Raw genomic sequence first — 27,882 nt, 5'->3', positions numbered from 1 at the left:
GGGATGTGACATACAGCCGCAGCAGCCCAATAATTCAGCTCTCTCCCTGCTTCTTCGTTTGCTTCAGGAGACAAAGTGGAACACCGAGGAGAAGGTGCTGGAGGCAGGACGGGGCCAGGAAGGACAGAGGGCAGGAGACTGCCAGCTGGGAGCGGGGCAGAAGTTAATGCCCCCATGGGGAATGTCCCCGGAAAGGGTGCGTCCCCAAGGCCAGAGGATGGGGATCCCTTTCCCTCTGCCTTTTCCCCTTTAATGACACTTCCGTGTGTAACTTGAGACAAGTTGGGGAAGAAAAAAGAGGAAGGGAAAAAAAATAAAAAGTGAAAAATAGCACAGTTATTCCCGCCTCCGCCTCCTCCTCCCTCTCCTCCCCGGCCAGCCAGGAGCCACGTCACCGTCACCCAGCGCTGGCTTCAGGGCTGCTCAGCAGGCTCACTCTGGGGCTCTCCAGGGGACAGCCCCCAACTTTTGGCCCAAAGCAGGGAGAGGAAGGCCCCGGGGGAGAGAGAAAATCCACCTTGGGGGAAAAGTAAGCAAAGGGAGACGTCCAGCTTGAGTGCCTGGCAGGGAAACGGCGCTTGCGACCAGGGGAGAGGGAAGCCTGAACTTTTCTCTGCCAGAAGAGAGGGCTCCGTACTCGGTGAAAAAGGAAGGTTGAGCCAGAGGAGAGCGTCCGCTCGATCAAGGCTCAGGGGTGAAAAACTCCCTGCCCTCATCCTCCCTGCCTGCAGAAAACACCTTGCTCCCTTCCCTACGGAGGAGCCCCCCCGGCACCATGAACGTTTTCCGCATCCTGGGGGATGTCTCCCACTTGCTGGCCATCATCATCCTCCTGCTGAAGATCCAGAAGTCCAAGTCCTGTGCTGGTGAGTGCTCCTACACCACAGGGAAGGAGGAGGGACCTTCTTTGAGGCTCAGCAAGGGGTGCGAGCAAAATGGGTGCCAAAAAGGCTAGCGATAGCCCATGCACAGTGACAGCCCTCCCCAATGGGCTTTTCAAGGGAAGTCATCCTCCTCCTCCTCTGGGAGGTCTCCCTGCCAGGAGGAGAGGGCTGCGTTGGAAGGATGTGATGTGGCAAGGCGTACGGCCTCGTGCAGGTGTTGGTCTCGGGGTGGTGAAGCGAAGGGGAGGACAGCAGGGCTGGAGAGAGGTGGAAAACAAGCACAAGAAGTTGTAGCGGCACCAAAACTGATGATCTCGAGAGAAAGTCGCTTTAGGTCAGAGGTCCTGCCAGCCAGTGGGCAGGTACCAGAGGCTGCCCCGTCCCTGGGTGAGGAAACCAGGGCAGCGGCTGGTCACAGGAGGGTTTTGCTCAAAGTTCAGGATTTCCTCCCCAAGAGACTTCGGGGCTGGGCTGCAGCACCACGGCTGTTATCACAGGTAGAGAAACAGGAGGGTCTGACTGCATCTCCCTGCCAGCGATGACTAAGCTCCGTCAGCATCCCTGGGCCGGTCCCTGATCCCACAGCTCTGCCCTGGTGCGGCAGATGTCACATCACGCAACCCCCTGGAGAAGTCGGCAGGCGAAGGGGGCGAGGGAGGGAAGAAAAAGGCATTTTGATGACAGTAAGGACTGAATTGGCCAAAGCAGTGAACGTTCCCACTTAGCGCTGGTCCCTACGACCCAAGGCAGGGCTCAGGGGTGGCAGCAGCAGCCTGCCCTGTGACTTGGGAGACTCCAGCCAGTCCTGAGGTAGGTCTAGAGCTACCACAGCACCTACACGCCTGACAAAGCAAAAAAAAAAAAACCACTTCCAAAGGAGGCGTAAGGGGAAACCACCATCCTAAGGGTCTTTCCTCTCATCTGCCTTACCTTCCTTTCTTCTCCCTGCCACGCAGGTATCTCTGGGAAGAGTCAGATTCTTTTCGCCCTCGTCTTCACAACCCGCTATCTGGACCTGTTCACCACCTTCATCTCTGTCTATAACACCGTGATGAAGGTAAGGAGAGAGCAGTGTGGAAGCAGAGGTTCTCCTCAGCTCGCCATGCTTTCTTGGGGAGGAGAAGTTACACAGTCACTAAGTTTTTCAGCCAGAGGGAAGAAGGAGAAATTCTATCTTCTTCACCTGTCACCAACGCTACAGGGGGTTATACACAGGATAAAAATGCTTCTTTTGGTGTCACTGGCCCTCCATTGACCAAAAAAAAAACCAACCCCTCGCTGCAGTCAGTGAGCAAGCTGAGCCCACCAGATTTAGTACCACCAAACCAGAACAAAATGCCATGAAACAAGCCTGGGTGTCCTTGCACAGCAGGAGTGTTGACAGACAGCTGCCACTAAGCCAACCTCTTCACACAGAGTCCTAGAGGGCTCGAGCAAGTGTGATCCCCATGGTGGGGCAATCTTTAGTTGACCACTGCAGTATCTCCAGCAGAAGTCAATCCACAAGCCAGCACAGAAAAAAATCATTCACCACTCTGGCATGGCCCCACCAGAACTGAGTTAAAAGATCTCGATTTTGCCAAAGCCGTCCTCTCTTCGAGCACAGAAGGTGTAATCGCAGGTAAGGTCTTACCATCTCCCTTCCCTCCCCCAGGTCATTTTTTTGATATGTGCCTATGTCACCGTGTACATGATCTACGTGAAATTCCGGAAAACGTTTGACAGCGAGAATGACTCCTTTCGCCTTGAGTTCCTGCTGGTCCCTGTCACAGGCCTGTCGTTCCTGGAGAACCACAGTTTCACCGCCTTGGAGGTAAGGAAAACCTGACACAGGAAAGGGGAGGGGGAGCAGCAGCCTGACACCAGGCAGCAGAGTTCGCAGCATGTTGAATAGTTGAGATTTTTAACAGCAAAAGCAGGCAGGAAAGGCAAGGTTGGCAGGCCTTGAAGACCATACCATCTATAGAGCAGCACAGCGCTGTCTTCTCTCAGCCCCAGCAGAGCAAGCTCATTTTCCCCAGCTCCAGCAGCACCACTCATCCCGCTCGCACATCGGTGCTCTGCCACATGAAAAGCTTTGGCTCTTAACACATATTAACCAGCACCGACTCTCCACTGATTTCATTTTGCAGATACTCTGGACCTTCTCTATCTACCTGGAGTCCGTGGCTATCCTTCCTCAGCTCTTCATGATCAGCAAGACGGGGGAGGCAGAGACCATCACGACACACTACCTTTTCTTCCTGGGCCTCTACCGCGCTCTCTACATTGCCAACTGGGTCTGGCGCTACTACACGGAGAATTTCTATGACCAGATCGCTGTAGTTTCCGGGGTGGTACAAACCATCTTCTACTGCGACTTCTTCTATCTCTATGTTACAAAAGGTAGGTAAAGGGGTTGGTATAAATCATTTGGCACTCTTGCAACGTACGGTGGAACTGCAGCTTGCCATGCATTAATCCTTATGTGGCTTTATTCTTTGCTGTGTTTGTGATGCACGTTGTCTGCCTAAAATCCAGTTTAAAAAAAAAACATATCCGTTGAATGCAAGTGGGCATCTCTGCTCACAAGGCTGTAGATGTGCATGTGAAACAAAGTAAAAGTTAGACCAGAGCTAAGCCTGGTTTAACCCCACCTTGGGAAGTTAACAATTGAGGTATATTCAATTCTACGTACATTTTGAAAGATTATGAATCACGCAAAAAAAAACTTTGAGGGGGAAAAAAAATAGCTGTAGGCAGACAATGTACCTGAGAAAGCAACTGCAGACATATGGAGATATTATTAAGCCTACTTTTCTTTTGATGGAGAAGATGTAACATTCTCAAGAACTGATTCTGTAGGAAGATGGGCATCTGCACGGAGAAGACACCCCTTTGTTTCCCAAAATCAGATGCCCCTTCCACTTCAGTGCTGGGCTTTGGTACATGGTTATATGCCAGAGCTAACAAGTGCATTGAGGGCATAAAATTTGGTAGAACACGGTATGGTTTGCTGAGGTTGAAGTACGCTTTAAAACACTTTTCTGTTGAGGAGGATGGAATTTGATGAAATCTAGCTGGGAGAGCAAATATTTTCTTCCTCCTTCATGTTCCTGAACTAGTCTGCTAAATGCAGGAGTGATGGCCCCCATTTGGTGTTTCAAGGGGTGGATCTTTGGTAGCTTCATGCAATATACCTGCTGATAGAGAGGTGACAGGAGCACTCGGCAGGTGGCTGGCCTTGGCGGATTAAGACTTCCTTCTGTCATTAAAACATTTTTGAGGCCAGAAAAGTACTTTGTAAAACTGCCATCAAGGTGCTCCACGTCAATTCCTTTTTTTTTTTTTAATATTTTATTTTAAACTAATTCCCATTTTAGCTTCACTCAATTCATGTGTCCTGTGTCCTGTATTTTGTGAGAAATCTTTGTAGTTGCGGATGGTGGAACAAAAGGTGGGAAAAAAACAACTGCTGGCTTTCAGTCTCGCATTGCTAGTGATAAAACTGCAAAATTTAGATGATACGGGAGGCAGAAGAAAAAAAACTTGTCACTGGGACATCTCAGCAGGAAGAGAATTGCTTTTTTTTTCTTTTACACAAATGTTCTGGATCATGGGAGAGAAAAGGTGACTGAAGATATGCAAATGCTTTGCAGTCATTTATGAAAACTAGCAATATTATAGCAGGTTACATCTCTCATACTCTTGCAAAAAAACATCTTTTCAAAACATTTCTAACACAGAAGAGCTCAGACAAAAGGGCAGCGATGCTGCAAAAAAAAAAGCGCAAAGACGCATTATATAAAGAAATGTATTTAATAAGACTTCAGAGCCTATACCAAAGCATTGTAAAGGGATTTTTATAGAACACAACTTCCCTTTATCTTGTTTTCAAAACTAGATGTGTTCCTTTCTGTTTAACACAAGGGCCTGAAAGATATTCCGAGGAAGTTTTTAGCTCCCCAAAGCTGGTATTTCACAGAACAGCTGAGGTTGGGTGCAACCTGGGGGGGGGGATTATCTAACCCACCCCCCTGCTCACAGCAGGATCACCTAGAGCAGGTTGTTCCAGGTCCTGGGTCCTGTCCAGTCAGGTTTTGCATATCTCCAGGATGGAGGCACCACAGCCTCTCTGAGCAACCTGTGCCAGTGCCTGACCACCCTCACTGTAAAAAGTTTTTTTCTTATATTTCAGTGGAATTTCCCATTGCCCCGCCACTGGGCACCACTAAGCAGAGTCTAGCTCTGTCTCCTTTACTCCCCCCATCAGGCATTTATACACACGGAGAAGATCCCCCTGAGCCTTATCCAGGCTGAGCAGTCTCTTACATCGAAGGCTTAATCATCCTTGTGGGCTTTCTGGACTTGCTCCAGCGTGTTCTCATCTCTTGGACTGAGGAGCCCAGAGCCAGACCTGTCGCTCAGGCCATGGCCTCATGAGGGCCGAGCAGCGAGGAAGGACCACGTCCCAGCGGTGCAGCTCGGAGGTGGTTTGCATTCTTTGCCACCAGGGCACACTGGTGGCTCATGTTCAACTTAGTGTCCACCAGCACACCCAGGGCTTCTGCCAAGCTGCTTTCCAGCTGGGCAGCCCCCTGCTCCACCCCAGGAGCAGGACGTGGTCTTTCCCTTTACTGACCTCCATGAGATGCCCATCAGCCCATTTCTCCAGCCTGGCACAGTCCCTCTGACATCTGGTGCATCAGCAGCAGATCACAGAGGGCGTACTCTGCCCTTTCCTCTGTTGCCAAGCAGTACTGGTCCCAGTTCTCACCACCAGTGCCAGGCCACGAGCTGGACCCCACACCATTGACCACTGCACAGCTCGGGCAGACGCTTCTCCATCCACCCCATCTAAGCCCATGGGCCCCAGGTGTTTCCAAAAGTCCTCCCATCCCAGCTTCAGTGAGATGAGGTGGGGCAGGCACAGGACAGTCTGGCCACACATTTATTCAGGTCAAGTTTTTAATAAAAGGAGGGGAGGGGGCAGAGAGTACAGCGGATAGAACAGCACACTCCATACACCATTAAGAAAAAAATGGGGAAATTAAGAGGGTCCACACGTGAGAAAGAGTAACCATGGAAGAGGAAACAAGAACCTTTCAAATAGATTTTGGGAGTTTTCCCCCCTTAAAACTTTGTACCGATTGTGTCCCCTCAAGGATCACGTAAGTTCTTCCCTTTTCTCTGGATTCCTTAATTTTACCCTTCTCACTAAATTCTCCCAGATGCTCCTTCCACAAGGCACAGGATTCTCGGGAGCCGGTAGCGTACGTACAATCACAGCAGAGGCCGAGCAGTTGTTACCGAAGTCAGGTACAGGCTTATTCCTACCAGCCTACAGCGGCACACGGAGGGTGCCTGAGAAGGCCCATTCAATGCAGTAGCCGTAATTTCATTGCCGTTTGCAAACCTGGCCATCCCCTACCAAGCGCTCTAAATAGCGACTCCAGAGAAATAATTTGTTGAAACAATGAAATGGTTTTAATTCCCCCAGAGTTCCTTCATTACTTTCTCTTTCTCTTTGCACAGTCCTAAAAGGAAAGAAGCTAAGTCTTCCCATGCCCGTTTGAAGACCTTCCCACAGACGAGGCAAGAAATCCCAAAGATGAAGCTCTTAAGATCACAGCTTCCCTTTCCTGGCCCTTTTTCACCAACGGATGGCTCAGCCGAGTTTCACTCCAGTGCCAGGAAGACAGTGAGGCCTGGAAAGCTGGTGTGCTTGTCATCTGTATGACACTTTCCCTGTTTTTTTTTTTTTATTTTTTTCTTTACTTGAATTTGGTGCTAGTTAGTGCTGGCCAATACTGAAGCAGTGCAAACTACTCGCTCCCGGCTCTTCCCAGCACCTCCACAATGCGCCTCCACCTTGACTGTGAGGCAGCACAAGGAGTGCAAGGGAAACTTACTACCTTTAGTCCTTCGGCCCTTTAACAAGCACCTACGGAAAAGGGTACCACGGTACCATAAAGTTCGATATCATACGCAAAGGCCACCAACCCATGTCACAGGTGGTCGCTTCTGACAGAGCAGATGCTACAAGCTATTATTTTAACTCTGTGTGAACTAACATCCTCCTGAAAGTTACCTCTGCCCGACCCCCTCATTCGACTCAAGTCCAGTAACATTCAGGAAAAATACATTCCCTTCGAATGACATCTTCCAACTCCACAGGTACCCAAACACTTTCAGTTCCTCATACTCTACAAACGGGGATCATTTCAATTAAAATTCAGTGGGTTGCCAACAGGTGTTTCCAACTCCTTGAATTTGACTTTTTTTTTTTTAAGAACTGGGAAGAACGGGGGCAAAGATGGTTTTACACTCCACAAATAAAGACAAAGTTCACAATTTATTGACAACAGTGTTTTTATTTATACCTACAAAAGAAAACAAGATGGTATCAAAAGGACAATTTACAAACTAAGAATAGTAACATAGCTCTTAGTATCCTGTGTCTGAACACCACAGATCTATGAATCTCTCAATTCAAGTCTTCATTAATACAACAGGAATGTGTTCAGAGACCAGCAGGTGTGTTAAACAAGACGCTGATCCCACACAAAGCCACTAACCCTTCCATTGTTCAGAGAAGTCCAAACAGTAAATTCCTTCAGGAAGTGGGAGGGGAGGAGACACCCAACTCATCTGGCACTCCCACAAACTTTATACAGATTGAAAACAACGCAAACAATACTAGACGCTAATGCTCTTATCAACAAGGGCCCTCCAGCTGGTGTACGGAACAGAGCGGCGAGCACCAGGTGGGACGGGCAGCACATGCCACGGTGCGTTTACGCATTCAACAGCCTGGTTAACACTCTGAACTGAGCCGAGACCCTGGACGTCAGCTGACCTCGATGGCAATAAAGCACTGCAAGACTTGGCGTAGATGTTTAGGTGTGCCAAGTTCCCCCCAAAAATAAAAGTGAAACTATAGCAGACTATAAGGCAGCTTTGGCGGTCCAGAGACCCTTTTTAAAGCCAGTCGGTGAGATGTCCTACTCCTACACCCCTCAAACACATTTCTGCATTGAACTTGAAAATTTAAAAAACCAAAAAACCCTCCAAAAAACCCAAAAGCTCTAAATTTGCTTGTGAGGGAGGCCAAAGACAAATCAGTCAGTGCCTGGATAAACTAAATGTTTCTGGCTTTCATTTATCACAAGCAAAGGAACTTCCTGCCCCAAGTACTGGAATTAGAAGATGGGACGAGGGAACCGAGTTTCTGGAAGATCTCTCCCTTTTCCCTCTGTGTCAGCAACCTACCTGTGTAGTGCACACAAAAAATGTGCATTCATCCCCCAAAATTTTACTCTGGGAATAAATTAAATTAAAAAAGAAATCACTTCTGTATAAGCAACCTCTTTTCCTGGGCTATAAGAAGTTCCACTCTGCTACAGAAGGAGTGGGCTGCCTTGTTCATCCATATGCAAGAATGCCAACAACAAAAAAAAAAATCCACAAAACCCTGCATTCTCATAATGCAAAGATTATGTCTCACAAACCAGGAGATGTATCCATTCTTTTGCAATGTTACCAGATCAAGAGCAGCCAACTCCTGTTATCATCTACTGTCTCTGAACCGTCTGGTATTAGAAATAACAAGTCAACAACATGCTTTACTAAAGGGGAAACCCCCCTCACACCCACCTTAGCCTGTAAAATAAACAAGTTTTATTTACGTATTTACTAAAATTTCACTCTTCTCTAACATTTTCTAAAATGCTACCTACCTGCGAGAGCTCAGCTCAAAGGGACCAATGGAGCAGGGAAATGCACTCAAAAGCCAGGAAAAGCAAGAGTCAGAGCAAGGTACAAAAGAAATAAAGCTTCAGAATCAAGATGCACTAACCAGCTCACCGCTTACCTCATGGAAAGGAGATTCCAGGCAATCTCCTCCTCCTCCTCCCCTCCTCCCCTTGCCCTCCCCCCCAGCCCACCCTATTCAAACCTCTTTAAGTGTGGAAAACTCAGTCACGTGTTATTCAGCATAGCGGCATTCAGAACATATCCCCTGGCAAAAGGTACTTTGTTTGTGAAGGACAAATGAGACACGCTGTTCATCATCTCAGTTCTCTTTAGTTTCTGGGCTCTCAAATAAGACTTCTCTCAATAAACCCACCAACCAAGAATTTGAGAGCAGAAACTAATTTGAGGATAACCAGGCTCCACCCATTTGCGATGCTGCAATTTAACAATCGTAGGGAAAGAACTTACAGCAGCAGTACCTACAGTGACTATCTGGTTTCCAGGTATCAAATCCAAGACAGGTTTGGTCTCAGACACTGGGGTTTTATTAATCCTAACTTCCCTACTGCAGGCTGCTACGGGTACCAGAAGATGGGGCCACTGCTTCCAGAGCTGCAGGAAACGCCAACAATGTACCTGGGTCATTACTCTGAACACCGCCCAGCTCAGACAAATGAGCAGAGTTTTCTCTATAGAAAGTCACCTACAATAGATTACAAGCAATAATTGTGAGCTATTTAAAAAAAAAAAATAAAATTAAGATTAGGAGAAGTGAGCATTGCTCCCTTGCATTTATCATTTTAAATGAAGTGCTTTTTGGCTCCCCAAAGTTTCCCACCTCTCTTGATACTTCCTGAAATTAACATGTTACAGAACAGAAACTTCCTCCCCTCAAAAGCAAGTTTTCACACAAACCTTAGACACCAAGATGATCAAGCTGGGACCTATCTGCCTTATACCCATTTCTTTTAGAGAAAATAAAATTTCCAATTTCCTCACATGCAAGACAAAAAATAATAAATTTTCCAGTCAACTATATATATCTCTTAAAAAAAAAAAAAAGAAAAAAGAGGACAGGGTCAGTAATGTGGACTGGGGGCCATTTTTTGATGGGCTTGAGGGATTTGAATGGTGAATTCTAACTCTAACCTGCATGAGAGAGACATCACAATGGGAAAGAAGAGAAAGAAAAGGTTCCTTTAAATGCAAGAGGTCTACACTGGTCACCAGTGGGGAGTGGTCTCATTTGCGGGAGGGGGGAGGGGGCGGGGGAGGGGGTGGATACTGGTAGGTGGCAGTCTGTCCCATATAGCCCATCACGTTAGTGGCAGGGGGCTGCGGAAACTGTTGTGACATGAGCGGCTGTGGCTGCTGGCCCGAGCGCCCCACCATCCCTGCATACTGCTGTTGGGTAGTGCTCTGTGAGGTTCTCCCAGCGGTGGCAGCTGTGGTGCTGGCACCATAGCCACTAGCACTGTACTCTGCAGTGCCATAGCCACTCGTGCCATAGGCAGCTGCTCCATAGCTCCCTTGAGTGTAACCATACTGGCTCTGTGCTGCCCCAAAAGCAGAATTTGGGCTCCCGTAGGCACTGCCATAGGTCTTGTTGGCTCCGTTGGCATAACTGTCACCACGCTCACGGTCTCTGAAGCCACCTGAGTCTCTCCGGCCCTCTTTCACTCCCCGGAGCCTCCTGTCACACTCTTCCTGGTACATCAGGTTAGGGTTGTTTACTGAACTGCTCGTTCGGTAACGAGAACGACCTCCTGGCGATGAATATATTAAGATTTAGTACCATGAACAAGTTTTAAACAATGAACTCTGGTACAATTATGCCACCCTTTCTCCCCCTTCTACATCCACAATTTTGCCCACAAGGAGAGTTCTCTTGACTGACTGTAACTTCCCTGCAGAGCTGTGCGTATGTCTGTTCGTTTTGTTCAAGGTATAAATATGAAGTTCAAAAAGGGTTCTTAATGCTCAGAGACAAAGAAACAAAAGAAACTCAGGACTAACTTGGAACACAAAGAAACTTACTACTACTTCAGGGAATGGGAGCAAAAATAGTCCCCGAAAGTCAAGTCAGTGTAAGCATTTGCTGATTTCAATTTCACACGCGTATGCACACACATCCTGCTGCCTATGCTTAGGTAGGAACTGCAAAGAATTAATTAACTCAAGCATTAGCTCTGCGAGGGCCTTAACAGGAGAAAAAAAAAAATTCTACAGCTAAGGTGAAACAGTGGACTGCCTCTTTTTTGGACAGAAATCTACATAATGTGTTGAGATCTCGGTACAAACCAGCTTTATTACTCATCAGCTGTTTGTTACCTTAGACTCACACTTACTACTTCCCTACTCTCTTTTCACCTTCCCTCCCTCAAAAAGGGGAACCTATTCCCTGTGTAGCCCTTTTCCCATGTGCCTTTACCTCCACCACCACCTCCTCCTCCTCTGTGGTCCACAAGCTGCATCAGTTTTGGATTGATGGCTTGATTGGCTTCTTCCAACACTTTGATCAGCTCCCTGGCTTGTTTCAGGTTTCCTGGTGTGAAGAAGGTGTAGGCAGTACCTTTGTTGGTACTACGTGCGGTACGGCCAATACGGTGCACGTAATCTTCAGAGCTGTTCGGATAGTCGTAGTTTATCACAAATTTAACATCTTCCACGTCTTGAAGTGCCCAGGTGCGAAGCACAGTGAAGGGGTGGGGTTGAGGAAAGGGGAGAAGAAGAGAGGACGTGCCAACGAAAGGTGGGGAGCACGAATGCAGGTGACAGTAATAAGAAAAAAAAATACAAAGTTAGTAATTGCATAGAATAAATACAAGACAGACTCATCCCAAAAGAGTAGAAGACTCCAATTTCAGATCATCAGGAACAAAGATCAGTGTCCTGAGATACAGTAGTAATTTTAAAGCAGTTTTGCCCTGCGCTCAAATTCATTCTCCCCAGAATGCATTTCTCCATCTTCATGTGTCAAGGACACTGATGCTTGTGAAGGAGCTAATCAAATTTCCTGTTTTTTAAAAAGCCCACAATCTGGGAAGTGAAAATGCCACCATCAGACAGAGCAAACTGGGGCAGAGGAAGGGCAGAACTGCCATGGTAAAGCTTTTACTCTGTTGGGAGAAGTCTAACAAATAAGAATGGTAATGAGATCACTTACCTTCCACTTGGTAACATGAAACAAAAGGCAATCTTAAAAATATTTACTTTTACAGTCCTAATAAAATACAGTTAACTACTTTCCCTAGCCTTAAGACACTCCAATTACATTAGTATTATTCAGCCAACTTATTAAAAATTATTCAGACCTAGAATATCTTCACTTAGCTTTCTAGTTACCACCAGAATGCATTGCACTAACATTTCACCATGCTGTTCCGTCCAGTTCTGGCAAGCTTTCATAATTTGGACAATCCTGAATGCCATTAACAATTCCCTACTTCCAGTGACAGATGGAAGCAGGAAATTAAATTCTCAAAATTGCTTTATATACAAAATAACATTAAAATTTAGGAGATCAGAACTTCACGCCTTTTGGAAAGTCAGATTTCATAGGGGACAAAAACAAAGTAAATGTTAGTGTAACACTTCAGTGAAAGCACCTCAAGTACCAAAAGCACCTATTTGCTATAGTATTTGATACTTTAAAAAGCATGGTATTACAGTAAGTGCCCTAACAGCTCATTAAAAAAAAAATTAAAAATCTGCATTTTAAGAAGAATATTCTGAAAATATCCAAGATAAAACACAGATTTTTGTGATTTCTTTTTTGTTTTAAAGAGAGAAACATTCTCTGTTTGTTACCAGACCGATGCACACTCCCTCCTCCTGTGGGAAACCGCTGCAGCCGATCCCGTCTCTTTGCCTTTTATTTTTGGCGGCCTCCTTTCGAAAACTCCGCCCTCTGACACGGGACCACTGGAGCGCGGGGAGCATGCATCAAGGGTCCATGGCAGCGAGAAGTCCCCACACACGCTCGCTCTGTGAACTGGCTTAGACGCTTCTCTGTAGCCCCATTTGGTTGTGAAGCGCCGGAGAACCTGGGTTCAGGTAAAAGTTTCAGGTCCTCCAACGCTTTTTGGCCCCTACTCGGGGTTCTTAGGGGGCAATTGTCAAAAAAATGAAGATACAAAAATTACATCCAAAGGGTCAGACTGCATCTATTGCCCAGACTGCATCAATTTCAAAGGGGTTGTAGGAAAAATAAAAACGAGAGGGTTGTAGTGACAAGAGGGGGACTTTATGTCTGTTTCTTATTACAGCAAAGGGGGGGGCTCCTCAGTCTTTGCTGACTCCAAAGTCCTGAATCACACCAAAAAAAAGGGAGTGAGAAGGCAGGTTTCACAGGGGGCTGCGCGAGTCTCCAGCTAGGGTCCTTGATGCAACAGAGTGGTTTTTTTAAAAGGGGAAAGCGAAGTAAAGAGAGGAGTATGTATGACAGATTGCATCTTCACAGCCAGGGTTGTAACTAGTCTGACAAGCTGCAGGCTACATGATCCTCAGTCAGTCCTGTTTTGCACATCCATCAGTAGCAAAGCGACTTGAATGACCACAGAGGATACAAGGACGTGCTTTCCCGGCAGAAAGCACAGGGAATTGTAGCTACCAATGTAGACGGAATTGACTTGACTGGGGAGGAGTAGGAAGAATGGGAAGGCAGGAAGAGGAAAATGCAAGGGTGTTTTCCAGACTAGAAAGTGGTCCTGGTAGAGCACACAGCTTGCTGAAGAAAGACCAGAGCAAGTACAAGACTCTGCTTCTCCAGTCTAGCATGCTCCAAAGTCTTTGCGCACACTCGCAATCTTCCTGCGCTATTAGAAGATAATGTAGCAGGATCAAGAATTGAAACTGTACATCATTTTTGACAGCTACCTGGGAAACATTCCCTTTGTCAGACCATCAGAGTACCCCAAGGCACAGACAGTCTCCGATTATTAATCAGGAGAGATATAAACTAGCAAACATGCTAGTCTAGAGAGCTGTTTAGACCATCAATGTAGATGTGCCCCCACCCCTGCACTGAGAATGATCTGCAGCTGATATCAAAGCTTCTGTTAAAGAAAACAAAACAAAACAAATTCAATGTTTTTAGTTTAATAGACTGAACAAAAAAATAAAGTAAAAAAAAAAATATATCAGTGCAGAGAGAGGACCTCACTCCAGGGAATTATCACAAAGAAGTCATTATGGGACTCAGAACTTACCTGGAAGAAGCTTTTTTGAAACCAATGTTCCATTAGGAAGAGGGAAAGCCCTGGTGACTCAGCCAAAAGGCGCGCGCCCCTGTTTTATGTTATTTAGGTAGAAGCCTTCACTTTCCAGGATCTTGGAGGAAGTCGTCCAGAAGTTTGCCAGTTAAGTGACTTATTTTAAGAAGCAGCAAACTCAGGGCCCCAAAATAAGCAGAGATGTTGTTCAGTAACAAGAAACAGACTCTGGTACCTTTCCCCCTTAGCTCAGGTGAAGTGGAAGACGGGAAGTGGGGAGACTGTTTTCTGAAGTGTTATCCAATTGAGTAGTTTTGGGGGGAGTGTTTTTTTGAGGGGGGTGAGGCTGTTTTAAATGTCTAGGCAAGATGCACAAAGAAGCTACCAGCACATAGCAAGCCTGTTTAAAAAACGCTGCTAGAGAAAGCAGCTCTCTTTCATACAAACTGGTTTCAGGCCTCAGTCCCTTCTCCCAACAGGCCCAAGTTCTAACTGCACAGGTCCAGACATGACCCTAGAGGGCAGAGACTGAAGTCCATATAATCACCTCTCCGAGGAAGTGTTGGACATTTTTTGAGGGGGGAGGGGAAGGAGGGGTGAAGGTTGTGTGAACAAAGGCTGCCAAGTCTAGTAATGGTCTGCCTGTATTAAAGTGACCGTGTGATGCACAGCACAGCCACCCTTTCCACATACGAAAAAAAGAGAACTCAGATAACTGAGATGTTTAACAGCTAGAGATTTTTCTGAGCTTATTTGCAATGACTTGCAGTAATTTTGTCTAAAATTTACTACAGCGAGACATCAACCCCCGAGTAGTTCATCTTCTACCAAACTCAGGGAGGGGACAATATTCAATGTCCATTATTAAACTCAGAGCACTTCAGAAGTCATCCTCCTCTTCTAGAGGGGACAGAGGTATAAGAACTGTGCTTAGCACACAAAGCGTTTCACAATACAAATACGGTTCTTAAAAAAGGGGGCACGACTGATGCATCCAGACAGATCATTTTCATACCACCAGAACAGAGCTGTGGAATTTTGATTCAATTACACATTTGGGTAACACGACATTAAAGGCCATATATATCTCAGTGGTCCTGCCTAGAAGGAACACAGAGGAGGGACAGTTATATGTCAAGACCAAAGATCTGGAGCAGTGCTTTCTCAGATGTGAATACATCTGGGGGCAGGGGGTAAACATGCATGTACACTGGGGTTGGTATGTTCAAATCTGTGGTGTGTCATACGGGGAGAATATTAGCTATTTGCTGTTGAAATGCTCTCCCACAACTTCCTACTTGAACTTTATCTGACACGCTCTGAACTGAGAGCAATCCATCCCTATCATCCAGCAACAAAAGCTGGATTTGGGGAAGAAGTGAGTGTGGTGGAAGGGTTGGGTTGCATAATTGGACGTCTCTTCTCCCTCTTGGCGATCGATTGGTCATGCCTAGGCCTTGCTGCAGACCAAAGCCTGTTCATTAGGAGCAGGAAGAGACTTTGAATATGAAAGAAAAAAAAAAGATTAATGTTAAAAAACGTATTTCACATGTGGGGGAAAATCACGCTTTGAATTTTTTTTTTTTAAAAAAAGAAAACATATTTCAGTCCAAAGAAGAAAAATATGCAGCAGTAGGCAAGAGTGGTCTATGTGTACAAACCTAGCCCACGAGATGCAACGTCGGTAGCAATGAGGATAGGAGCCTTTCCAGAACGAAACTCTGTAAAACAAAGCATGCTATGAAGTAAGATTTTTCAAAAAGGTAAAGTTACCTGAACTTGATTTACACTAAATGCTCACTTTCCAGAATCTAGGGAAGATGGGTCAATTTCAGAAACCCCAGCAAGTCAGGATATAATGTGTCAAGTATTTTTTAAAATCCAGCTCTCTGGGTTAAATAATTTTTCAATTGTGTTGTCAAAAAAAAAAGTAAACACAAATACTGAAATTAACAGTACAAAGGCAAAGGAAGTTCTTTTGAAATATATCTATTGGATAAAGAAACAAAAAAAAAAAAAAAAAAAAAGACAACTGGAAAAAAGCATGTCTTGGTAAATTACGTACAGCAGCCCGAGTTATTCTCCCCTCAGTGACGGACTCACCATTAAGCACCCAATCTCTTTCTGGCTGACTCTTGTCTCCATGGATACACATAGCTGGCCAACTGCCAAACAGAGATGCACATTAGTATAGACAGAAATTACACACATTAAAGGCAACAGGAAATATTTTATTCCCTGTCCTCCTCTGGCCTTTATCTACCTAGCACATCTACTGGTTTATTTCTTGCATGTTAAAGCCACTACCTACATCAATCACCTAAGCCAAATCGCATTTGCTGTATCGATACAGTCCCGATCAGCGTATCTGTATTCTGATACACTAAAAGCTGCCCAGCTTACAAACTCTCTTACACTAATGCTTTGATGGACTGGAATCTTCTGAGAAAATAAGACTGAATTCAGCCAAGAAAAGAATGGACAAGTTGTTCCGAACAATAGCATCACGAGCATTTAAACCTTACTGCTTTTGATTACAGTTTCTGTTTCGCACTAGAAACAAGGGGAGGGGGGGGGGGAAGCTAATCACCCATCTCTGCGCATCCTTCGAGTGAGATCATCACATCGTCTTTTTGTCTCCACAAAGATGATAGTCTTGTTTTCCTTCTCTGCCATGATTTCTTCCATCAGTTGTATCAGTCTAAAATAAGACATGAGAGCCAAGATGTATATCCACGTATACAAGAATATAGAAGCACTCTCTCAACTTAGACTGAGAACATATACAAGACACATCCATATAAATAAGTCAGTATCACTTACACAGAATTTAGGTCTGTTGTACAACGGTATGCTTTAAAATATACGCAACAGACTAGTTAATTACAGGACTTACTTATTTTGTAACAGTCAAAGGTTAAATAATAGCACAAGTAACTTCACCATTTGGAATTCGTATTTCGCTTTCAAAGCAACAGATTTTTTAAGTACAAGCAAAAACTGAAACAGTAGGAAAATCAGCTTACTTATGGTCTTTCTCGCTTTCCATGCATACATCCACTATCTGCAGGATATTGTGGTTGGCACTCAGCTCCAAGTTTCCCACATTGATCTGAACGTAGTCCTGCAGGAAGTCCTCGGCAAGCTGGCGCACTTCTTTTGGCCAGGTGGCACTCCACATCAGAGTCTGTCTGTCAGGCTAAGAAAAAAGGGAAAATGGATTTATTTAAGGTACTGGACTTTGAATGGGAAACCAAAGGAGGCTGTCCTTTTACAAGGTTCACACACCCTTATCTGGTCAACAATTTTACGAATTTGGGGTTCAAAACCCATGTCCAACATCCTGTCTGCTTCATCCAGCACCAGGTATGTACACCGACGAAGGTTGGTCTTTCCTGCCTCAAGGAAGTCAATCAAGCGACCTGGTGTAGCAATGCAGATCTCCACACCTTCAAAACAGAATGAGGAAAAAGAGTAAGGCTCTTCATTTGAATGTCAATTGGTATTTTTAGTCAGAATGAATCACCTTCCAGAGCAAAACTGTGTTTAAAAAAAAAAGCACCACCCTCATTCGTACCCAAGATTGAGTCATTTCAGTAGAAGCCCTAGTTTCTTTTAATATTTTTTCCATTCTGAAATTACTGTTACAGTGCAATTAGAATAATAAATGCAGTATAGGAGCTAAAAGCTTATGTCAGAAAACACCAGCATAGAGCTGTCCAAAAATCAGAAGTAAAATAAGCTTCTACTCAAGCCTGACCCACCTTCATCCAAAATTATACAGTCTAAAGAGCTCTCTAGAAAAATGAGAGTGAACTCCAGCTAAACTCCCCATGTTAAACAAACATGAAATGCTCCTCTTGCTGTACAAGTCAAATTATTTCCACTTTTTTTTTTTCTTTCTTAATATATAAAGCCAAAACATGGCTTTAACACTGTAATTATGCACCAATAGTGACAGACAACCACCCTGCCCATATCTGTTAGCATAAAAACAGAATTCAAATATTCATAAACTAGTTTCAGGTATGGCAATTTATACATTCCTTAGAAGAAGGGACTGGTTTCCACCAATTCCCAAATATTACAGGTGAGTTCTTCAGTGTCACTGAAATGTCCACAGAAGGCAAGTTTAGGTAAGCAGTGAGGTGAAACAGCTTGATACTCCCCTTACAGATGCAGAGTATTTTGTGGCAAACCAGATATTATTGTCTGTGTCAACCTGGACTCCTCAGAGCTGTGAAAGCTGGGCATACTTCCAGTTTCTATAAAACTCATGCAAGAATTAGATTTCTAATGCAGCCATTAGTCTGCCAGGGAGACTGAAGAAACTGCAATCTCTGTTGTCAACAATGTAATCCTCCAAAGTAAATTCAGTGAATGCTCAAAAAATCATAACTGAGGAAAAAAAAAAAAATGTTTTCTGGACTCTATCTATTCAACAACCTTTGCTGCAGAAAATACTAAGTGATCGTGCAAAGACAGTAACGTCTGAAAGGACTGAAAGCACTGAACCTGCCCACATGCTCCAACCAAACGGTTCTTCATAAGCAGGAGAACGTCTATTTTACAGCACTCCAGAAAGGTGTGCAAAACCCCACTGAGCTGATCCTCCCAAGGACTCTTCATGTAACCTTTGACTCTTCCACTGAAGATGCTACTTTTGAATTTGAATGTGCTACCATTTTCTTCAACAGAGCTACCCCACAGACTTCTACCACACACCCCTTAGTCCCATTACTGCAGTTTTCAATAATGACTCTACAAATTGCAGTGGTAAGTAAAATTTTCTGATTTCTTGAGTAGATCAGTATATATAAGCTTACCTTGATAATACTTCTTGCATCTTTTCACAGAATTCTATTACTTTTTTTTAAATCTAGTGAAGATGAAAGCCAACAGCACATTCCTGCATTTGAAATTGTATGTTACTAGCCCTTGACATGAAGGTTAGGTCACTTGAGTGCTACTGTGTTACAATGGTTGCTGTAGAACCATGGTTGCTCATCATCCCCCAGTCCAGTCCCTTGCTATGTACAGAAAGTCAGTCATAGAACGTAATGGGGTTCATGAACAGAAAGAGAGTTTAGTGCTTAAGAACAATAAAAAACCCCACAAAACCCACTGTCTAAAGAAGTTTCTATACATTCAGAAATTAAGTTTGATTATTTGAAAAAAAACCCCTGCAATCTGGCTTAAGGGAAAAAAAAATAATCATTATTTAAACTTGCTGCTACTCTATTTCCTCAAAATAACCTGTTCTCTTCCTGGTAAGTTTCCTTTCCCCCTTCCTATGTCCTGATGATCTTCATAAGTGGAAAGTTCAAAGACAAAACAGAAAGAAATCTAATATCCAAGTAAGTCACTATACAACAAAGAAGATAAATACTACATGCACCATCACTGTAACTGCAGAAAGAGATAGTCGCTCATTCATGCGCACACCCCTTCCAAACAGGTTTTAAGATGATAGCTTTATTTTTACAGAGATTTTACAATACCACTTCCTCCAGAAACTACAAACACTTGTTTTAAAATTACCTCTTTCTAGATCTCTGATTTGGGGACCTTTGGGTGCTCCTCCATATATGCAGGTACTCTTCAGTCTTGAACATTTGCCATAATCATCAGCCACCTGCTGCACTTGCTGGGCCAACTCTCTAGTAGGTGCTAGAACCAGACACTGCAAAAGGAATCAATTCAGGATAGCCAAGCTGCACACACATCCCTAAGTTAAGGGCTCCACACAGACACCATAAGCAAAGTTGGACCATCTGCTCTTTATTAGCTAAAACATTTAAATATCTTTAGACTATGTCAGCAATTGCACAGAATTTCCACTAATGAGTGGGATGTTCACATTGCGATAGTAAACATTTCTCTACTTGTTATTCTGATATACCAATTAAATAAAGTACACAGCTCATTAATGATGCCATGCCATACACACAAAAAGGAAGAGAATTGACAAGCACTTACAATTGGGCCATCCCCTCTCTCCAAATATGGCTGGTGGTTGATGTGAACAATTGCAGGCAACAAGTACTGAAACAGAAGAACTTTACGTCAAGACACAGGACTTCAATATTCAGTGCCCATGATCACCTGCCATGACAACTGGATCACAGCAAGAGCCCACTTAGCCTAACATCCCTTCAAGAAGCCAACACCTGATGTGAGGGACAGCAAGAAATCTTGGCTATATACAAATCAGGGTTCTGCAAACCCAGATACTTGTTATTCAACGGAATATAAGATTTTCAGAGCTGCTGAACAACCACACCTGCTTTGACATCAGCACAAAATATAGTTGCTCAGCACCTCTGAAAGGCAGGCTCATTTAAATTTGAAGTCTAAGTTAGTAGAATCAAGCAACGCTGGCTGTAACTAATGCTTTTCATAAAGGATAAAATTCTTTCTCAACAACTGCAAACAAATTATACCTTGAAGACTCAACCACCATTCTTTAACTTGCATAGTTAATAAAACAAATATGCTAAAGAGCACCTACTGTTTTTTTAAACCACAATGTAAGCATAGACAAAAAGAAGTGACTAAGCATGCAAAAAACAAAGGCACACACAAAATACATGCCTGTGAATAGGACAGGCTAGTTGAGTTGATACTTCTCACCCATGATGCAATAAAGCAAGCTTTAAAAACATGTAATCATCTCACTTTATGCTTGTAGTACTGACAAGTCCAAAAATTACTAACAAGTAGCCAAGGGTAAGTTTTGCAAAGCAACTAGGAAAACTAACCAAATAAATAAAAGGGAATACATACTGCTAGCGTCTTCCCAGAGCCAGTCTGTGCAATGCCCACCATATCACGACCACTGAGGGCTAGTGGAAAGCCTTGGCACTGAATTGGAGTGGGTTCTGTGAAGTTCTGGTCCATCAAGGCATCCATCACATACTCTAAGAATTTAAGAAAATAAAAAAAATTATTAAAGGTTAACTGAGGCTTCAGAAGACCTTTTAGAAACAGAACAGGCCTAAACAGTTACTGTTTTTTAGTAATTCTCATTATCTTAAAGAACAGCAAAATACTTACGTGGAAAGCTACACTGGTGGAAGGCAAACACAGGCTTGGGGCAGCCCTCCATTCCTCGAATTGTTATCTCTTTCTTTCTTCGCAATTCTTCAACTTCATACTATTTATGTGGAAAAAAAAATAATATGCAAAGACAAAGGTCAAACATCAGCACGGACTTAAAAGCGCACGTTTCTAACTATCAGTTCACTTCACACCTCTATATAACAGCTTCATTAGAGAACTGAACTGAAACAGAAGCCTAAAAAGGACTGCTTTCCTAAGGATTTTATCTTGAGATTGAGCTATCACACAGCTTCCGCAATATTCAGAGGTATGACCTATGTAGTCTAGAAGGACTAATGTCTGTCTCTCCTTCCAACCAGCCCTTTTTAATGAAAAGTATATTAATATAGTATTTTTAAGAATTTTATTCTTCTTCCAGAGGTCAGAAATGATCAACAGCTTCAGAAGTGATTAGAAACAGAGGATAAGAAACATGTTTTTTGTGGCAGTGATAAGAATTAAACAAAATAAATAGGCTGCAATATACTATGAACAAGCAGAAGGCAGGACAGGCCCACTCCTTCAATTAACACATTCCAGAGGTGCTTAAATACTGAGCTCTTGCTGGACAACCTGCAACTCAGAAATGTTGCTTGGAATCTTTTGGAACCAGTACTTTTTTTCCTGCATGGAAGAAGTCCAGGCAAAGTCACAGTGATATCCTAGGACCTCACAATTTTTTTTTATTAATGGAACTCCTTAAAATATTTCTGAAATGTGTATCTACATGAGCATAATTTTAGGATTATGAAAAGTGGTTTATCTTTGTCTAGGTTACCTTGCAAGTCCAACTGCATTTTGCAACATGCTTCCACCATTCATGACCTTATTCTAATGCTCATTAAAAATCAATAGAAAGATATACATCAACAGCAAACATGCACTTTATCCAAAGCAATAAATTCACTATCTGTGAGAATCTCTTGAGCTTGAATGAAAAGGTAAAAAAAGAAAACAAATTCTGGGAAAAACATGAAAATCCTTTTAGCTGGCTAAGGCAAAGACAGCTACAGCAGCTAACACTAACTGTGGTTCAGCAGTTCAAGTTGTTGTCTCTTTAAAAAGCCAAGGACTCCTTCAGCTCCTTTATGCCATATAAATATCTCATGAATATTTCACATGAAGATCTGTAAGTCTATGTAATTGGATAATAACATTTTGTTTGTTTCCTTGTGCTGAAAATGAAATCTCTTAATTTTTAAATATAAAAAGATATTAAAGAGAAAAAAAATACTCTAGACTCAGGTGGGGTAGGAAAGGGAGACTACTGTATCTACAGAGTAAATACAAAGTACTGCATCCAGTTTTGAGCCCCCAGTGTAAGGAGGACATTGTTTTAACAGGGCATGTCCAATTATAGGGGCAAAGCTAGAGGCCGGAGCACAGGTGGTACAAAGAAAGACTGGGAGCACTGGATTTGTTTAGCTTGGGAAAGAGAGACTAACACGGGAATTTAACTGCTACTTTCAACTACCCAATGAATCGCTACAGAGAAGATGATGTTGCAAGTAATTATTGGGGGGCAGGGGGGGAGGATGGAATACCATGAGAAATGTTAAGCCCTGGGACAGCCACCCAGAGAGGATATAAACTCTCCCCATCCCTGGGGAATACTCAAACTCAAAAGGACAAGGCACTAAGCGAGCAACCTGCTCTAGTTTTGTAGCTAGCCCTGCTCTGAGCAGAGTATTAGACTACACATCTCCCATGGCCTCTTTTAGCCTGAATTACTATTATTATGATGATGATGATAAAATATTATTTCAAATGTTTATCATATATTTCTGCCACTCTTAGTTCATTATTTTAGGTTCTTTCAGGGCCTCCCCAGTACTGCAACTCTCAAGCCCTCTAAGTGTTATCTGCACTGATGAATCGTTAGACCAGACAAGCATTATGATGCTGAAATACAAATGGCTAAATGTAAAATATCTCTCATAAAACCAGCTAAGAGCAGAAGCCTCACCTTTGCTAATGTTAAATACTGAAGGCAACTAGAACCGGTATCCTGCAGAGTGCACACATACCAAACAAGTTTAATGAAAAGACAGTCCTATTAGACTCTGTCCCAGACTTCCTAAGACAAGTTTTTCCACTTGTGACACTTCCTGTTCTAGGCAAAATTGAACAGACAGGATCTGAAAACTTACCGGAGTAAGCCTGGCCACTTCTGGATGTTCCACGTAAAAATTCTTCTCAAACTTGGGCAGTTCATTCAAATCCCATTTTTTCTTACGCAAACGTTCCCCTGGATTACCAAATTTCTTTGGAGGAAGAGGACCTCCACGACTTGCTCCAAACCTGGGAATGTCAATGTTGGTTATAAACAAGAGTATTTAATTACTCTAGAATTTGCAGTTTTCCTAATCATTTTCCACCCTTTTTTTCCTCTCTTCAAGTTCACACATGAGCACAATATTCTAGCAAAAGTCACTCTGCCTCTCCCTCCTCCAATCACTATGATGGCGTATAACTTCTTGAAATAACACAAACCTGCTCTAAGTCAGTTCTAAACCCAAAACCATTTTAAAGTTTCCTTCCAATACAGCTATTTGTAAGTCACTGCCTTAAAGCTCCTGTCTCTAGGTTTCCACCTCAAGGTTCCCTCCCTCGGGAAAATGCTGTAGGTACAGCTACAGCACTTATGTTTTATTGAAGCTGACAGTACACTTAAAACATGGTTAGATGAAAGGGATGAGAAAAACCTCTAATCACAAGCTCCGTCTATCTCTCTCAAGGTTCATTTTACATAAAAATAGCTACTTCACTGTCTCCCCCTCCATGTCTTCTCTCCTTTCTTATCAAGCACTGTGTCTCAAATGAAAAACAAAAGGGTGAGGACCCGAAAGTAAAGTCCAGCCAAACCTGCAAGTCCCTCTGTAATTCTGGAGCCAAAGAAATTAAAAATAAAATAAAAATCTTTTTAAAGCTGAGTCTAACAAAGCGGAGGGGGGAAGTACCTGGGAAAAGTTATATCCTCTCTCAAATGCTTTTGATGAAGACTCAGTAGAGTAAGAAGTTAATGTTTATCCTGCTAAAAAATTCCTAACTAGCAGAACTACTCAGAAGTTACTGCTCTTTCTCTCACCCAGTTTATTTAATACACTTAAGAAGGTTAAGAACTAACTGTAATGACTAACTGATGCATTCGACAAAACACAAGCTTCTAGCAATAACTTGTAAGAGTAATCGAAAACCAAGCGGCATAAAATGATTATTTACTGTAACTATTAAAAATTATGTATTTCAAAATTCCACAAAAAAGTTATAGCTGTTTCATTAGTATCATAAACACAGCAGAAGGTACTTTTCAAAATACCATCAGATCAAATTTTGTCCTGATGCAGATTTGGTTAATAAAGCTACAACTTCTTGCAAAACATGAATTCATGAGAAATGCCCGTTTAAAACAAGAGTTTTATGTAGATAGCAACTCCAAAGTGTCTGCAACCTTACCCAGGCAGACCGCTATAAAAAACTGTTAATGAAACAAACCGAAAGCAACCTTCTTACACTAGTAACTTGGGGGTTGCTAAAAAATAAAGAACATCAAAATAAATTTCTGAATTATCTTAAGGACAAGACTATCTGTTCAGACATTAACTACATTTGTTCTTTAAACCACTTCCCAATGGAAACTACAAATTATAGTGATTAAGAGACCAAAAAAAATCAGAACTCAAATCAATATATTAGCAGGAAAAAGGGGTTACATTGTTGGAAAAGTATGGCAGATACAATTTAACTTAAAATCTGCTATGTAAGTTTTAAAATGTTTGCTTTGTTGCAACTGGTTCATTAAATCTCTTCCCTCTCCTATAAATATCCCTTATTTTCCCATCAGTATGTCGATCATATCCCCCAGACAGCCTGCACAATCAGAAATTTTTGTCATATGTAAAGACTGTGAAACACAACTTCAAAAATTAATTTAAAAGTTACATTTTCTTTCATGACCAAGTTAAAAGCAATAGTACAGATTTTCATTTACAGGGTCATTCACCTTTACGGAAGATGTCTGCTACTGATCAGGCTAACTGGAGGTCAAACTATTTCTGTATCCAAGTAGTTCTAACAAAACCCACGCTCTCACTGAAGTCAGCTGGAGGTTCAAAGGGCCAATGCGTTTCTTTATGAAAGGAAACATATGAAAGAACTGATTGCAAGACTGGACACTGAAACAGCTGGGTATGATGAATATTTGCTCCACAGCTATCCAGAGGGAAGGATCAATATATTTTACATAGAAGTCACATAGTTTCAGTTCTCCATTCTTATACACAATATGGCTGTATGCTGACCTGAAAGAAGTGAGCCCTGCAGCAGTCCTGAAACGCTGCCTCTGCTGAAGTTCATCCGCTAAACTGGCAGCAACTGACACTTTACATTCCGATTACAAGTAAAATGAGATTCCAGTTCCAGTTAATCTGATTTAAATCTAAGATTATTCCACTGGTTTGCCAAGAGTTCTCTTTTCAAGTGTAAATTCAGACTGACCCAAAACATTCTTCTCTAATACTACTGGTGTCATCATTTCTGAGACAGAACTGAGTGAATTTGTTAAATTCCAGAGCAAAACAGTACAACTTTCCATTCTAAGAAGCTGCCTACAACTCATTCCTGACAGAAAGAAAACAGAAAGCCTGTATTTATTTAGTTTACAGAGAATCAGGACTGAGGTGATAAGCTTTCAAATGGCACTTAACTAGCATGCTGGGTGGCCCAAAATTTTATAGAGTTTATTTATGCAGTACGATGGGTGTTAGTGGTTACAAATATTTTCACACCTCAAATGGACACGTGTAACCAACTGAATCCTGACACATTAAAGCTTCCAGGATAATATGCCAAGAAAACGATTTTCTATGCAAATGTCCAAAAACTTCACAAAGAAGTGCTCCTTTTACTTATGCAAAACCCCGGATTTAAAAACGAAGCATCTGTCTATAATCAAAGTCTTTAAAATGAGATTACACAAATTTTAAGGCACGCCAAGTGTTGTGACAATGCTTTGGACGGTGTTAAATAAGTGTATATAAATCTGCATACTCAGACTCACTCACTAAACTCCAAAAACAGCTGGGGTCTGAACTATCTCAGACTTGCCAAAGCATTTACTCCAATGTCCTTGTGTTAAACTGAACTGGAAATCTCATAGTGGAAAAACACCAGAACCCTCCTCTCTGAAAAAAAATGAAAGTATCTTTTAATTTCAGAGCGTGAAATGTGGGAGTAAGATAAAGCAAGGATACAACTATCTCTCTCCACAGACAAGAAACTCTATGTTAAAATGCATTGCAACATATAAACAAAATATTCCTGAATCTCCCAGTAGGTAGGGAAAACAAGGGGGGGGGGGGGAGGAGGAGGGAACAAAAAAAGAAAAAGAGACTATTTATCAACTGAGATCTAGTCTGTCATATTAAGAATAACAGAACCCACATGACATGTTTATTGTTAATACTTGACAAAGTAGGTCTAACTATTTGTGATCTAAAGGACAGAAAATGCCACCCTCCTAAATTAGTTCTAACTTTCTCTCTAAAAAGGCCTGGGATGAATGTCTTATTACTTTCAACCCTTATAAAACCTCAAGTCTCACAGTAGTTATATACTACACTGCCACTGTATTTATTGCTGCCATCCTTGGAAGAAAAAAAATAAAATCAAACCTGCAAAAATCTATTCTTTTTAATAGCAGAATTAAGAGTATGAAGCAGTAGGCCTCTGCAGTGCCACACAGACAACTCCTGTCTGACTGCTACATAAGCTTGGTCATGCTCCTTAAGAGTCCAGGGCCATGTTTACTGAGATCACCCTCCCGAGTATTCAAGTTCCCCGCACGGCAGCACTTTTCAATCTCATTTCCTCTCACGATAAGCCTGGGAGTGCAACTGAGAAAGATCTTTCACCAACTGCCATCTTTCTAGCAAGTCGAGAAGGAGCAATGACAACCAGAAGGGCAGAGTGTACAACCACCCTTGCCCGGGCCACCAAGACCTTCGTGGCTTGCGGGAGGGGGGTGGCGGGGGGGGGACGGGACCGGAAGGGGGGGTAAATAGGGTAAAGGAGAAGAGGCCTGGCCAAAAAATAAATGAAGGATAGGGGAAGAAGGAAAAAGCAGGCCTTAAAATTGCAACTAAGGCACACATGGTTACACATGAACGATGGAAAAGATAAACAAACAAATAAATAAATAAAAAGCCAACCAACCCATCACCCCTTGCTGCCAGAATCGTACTAATAAAGTCTCCAGCTACCCCCCACTCCTACCCGGGAATTTTGGGGGAAAACGGTCCCCTCAATACAGCAAGCAGAACGCGCCCCCCTTGTCCCACGACTCCTTCCCGGCCTTCCTCCCACCAGGCCCCCAACGCGGGGGAGATGGCTCCCTCCATCACCCCCCATACCGTGTCGACCCGCGCCGCGCCACCTCCTCCCCCCCATCCGCCCAGCCCGGCCTTCCCTTCCCCCTCCCCAGCACCCCCCCCCCCCCCTTACCCGCCGCGGTCTCGGTCGCGGCCCCGGTCCCCGAAGCCCCTCATCGCACCCGGAGGGGTGGGAGAGAGGCAGCGGAACGCCGGCCGTGGGGACGGCGAGGGACTGGGGGTACGGGGAGACGGTCCAGCCAGGGGCGGCTGTGTCTCGGAAGAATCGCTTTGCGCCACCTCGCTTCTTTGGTGGGATACAAAAGGAGAAGAGGTGGTCAGTGGGTCAGAGACCCGCTGGACGTCGGCGGAGGGAACGGCGGGGCTCTCGGTCGACTCCAGGGCCCGTGAAGTGTGGAGACACCAGCGTCTTCTTCCTCCGGGCTCCCGGCACAAAATGGCTGCCGCCGCCCCAACCCGCTTCAGTTACGTTACGGGCGGCCCGGCGCTGCGCAAACTGCGGCCCTCGAAAATACCTACGCCTATTCCCGGAAGCCAACTACGCCCTAAACTCAGTTGGTG

At 43.5% G+C, this 27,882-nt stretch overlaps 3 protein-coding genes across 3 annotated transcripts in view; 2 read left to right on the top strand and 1 right to left on the bottom strand.

Moving 5' to 3' along the window:
- The window catches only part of TOMM22 (translocase of outer mitochondrial membrane 22), a 114,916-nt gene that overhangs the window by 45,618 nt on the left and 41,416 nt on the right, over positions 1–27,882 (top strand). The gene's annotated exons all lie outside the window — the stretch shown is intronic.
- On the top strand, positions 400–7,219 carry KDELR3 (KDEL endoplasmic reticulum protein retention receptor 3). Its single transcript, XM_010309725.2, has 5 exons — positions 400–866; positions 1,841–1,941; positions 2,539–2,697; positions 3,017–3,269; positions 6,399–7,219. Exons 1-5 carry the CDS (start codon positions 776–778, stop codon positions 6,437–6,439), a joined length of 645 nt encoding a protein of 214 aa, XP_010308027.2. The 5' UTR covers positions 400–775; the 3' UTR covers positions 6,440–7,219.
- On the bottom strand, positions 7,218–27,783 carry DDX17 (DEAD-box helicase 17). Its single transcript, XM_075752519.1, has 13 exons — positions 27,434–27,783; positions 23,083–23,233; positions 20,888–20,987; positions 20,618–20,751; positions 19,811–19,876; positions 19,373–19,514; positions 17,120–17,280; positions 16,858–17,030; positions 16,422–16,532; positions 15,935–15,996; positions 15,493–15,552; positions 11,050–11,289; positions 7,218–10,384 (listed from the first exon to the last, which is right to left on the bottom strand). The coding sequence occupies exons 1-13, from the start codon at positions 27,475–27,477 to the stop codon at positions 9,861–9,863; spliced, it is 1,968 nt and encodes a 655-aa protein (XP_075608634.1). The 5' UTR covers positions 27,478–27,783; the 3' UTR covers positions 7,218–9,860.

This window comes from Balearica regulorum, chromosome 1 (assembly GCF_011004875.1).
Source record: "Balearica regulorum gibbericeps isolate bBalReg1 chromosome 1, bBalReg1.pri, whole genome shotgun sequence".
NCBI classification, from domain to species: Eukaryota; Metazoa; Chordata; class Aves; order Gruiformes; family Gruidae; genus Balearica; species Balearica regulorum.
Note: the sequence above shows the minus strand (reverse complement) of the source record. Positions and strands in the feature narration are given on the sequence as shown.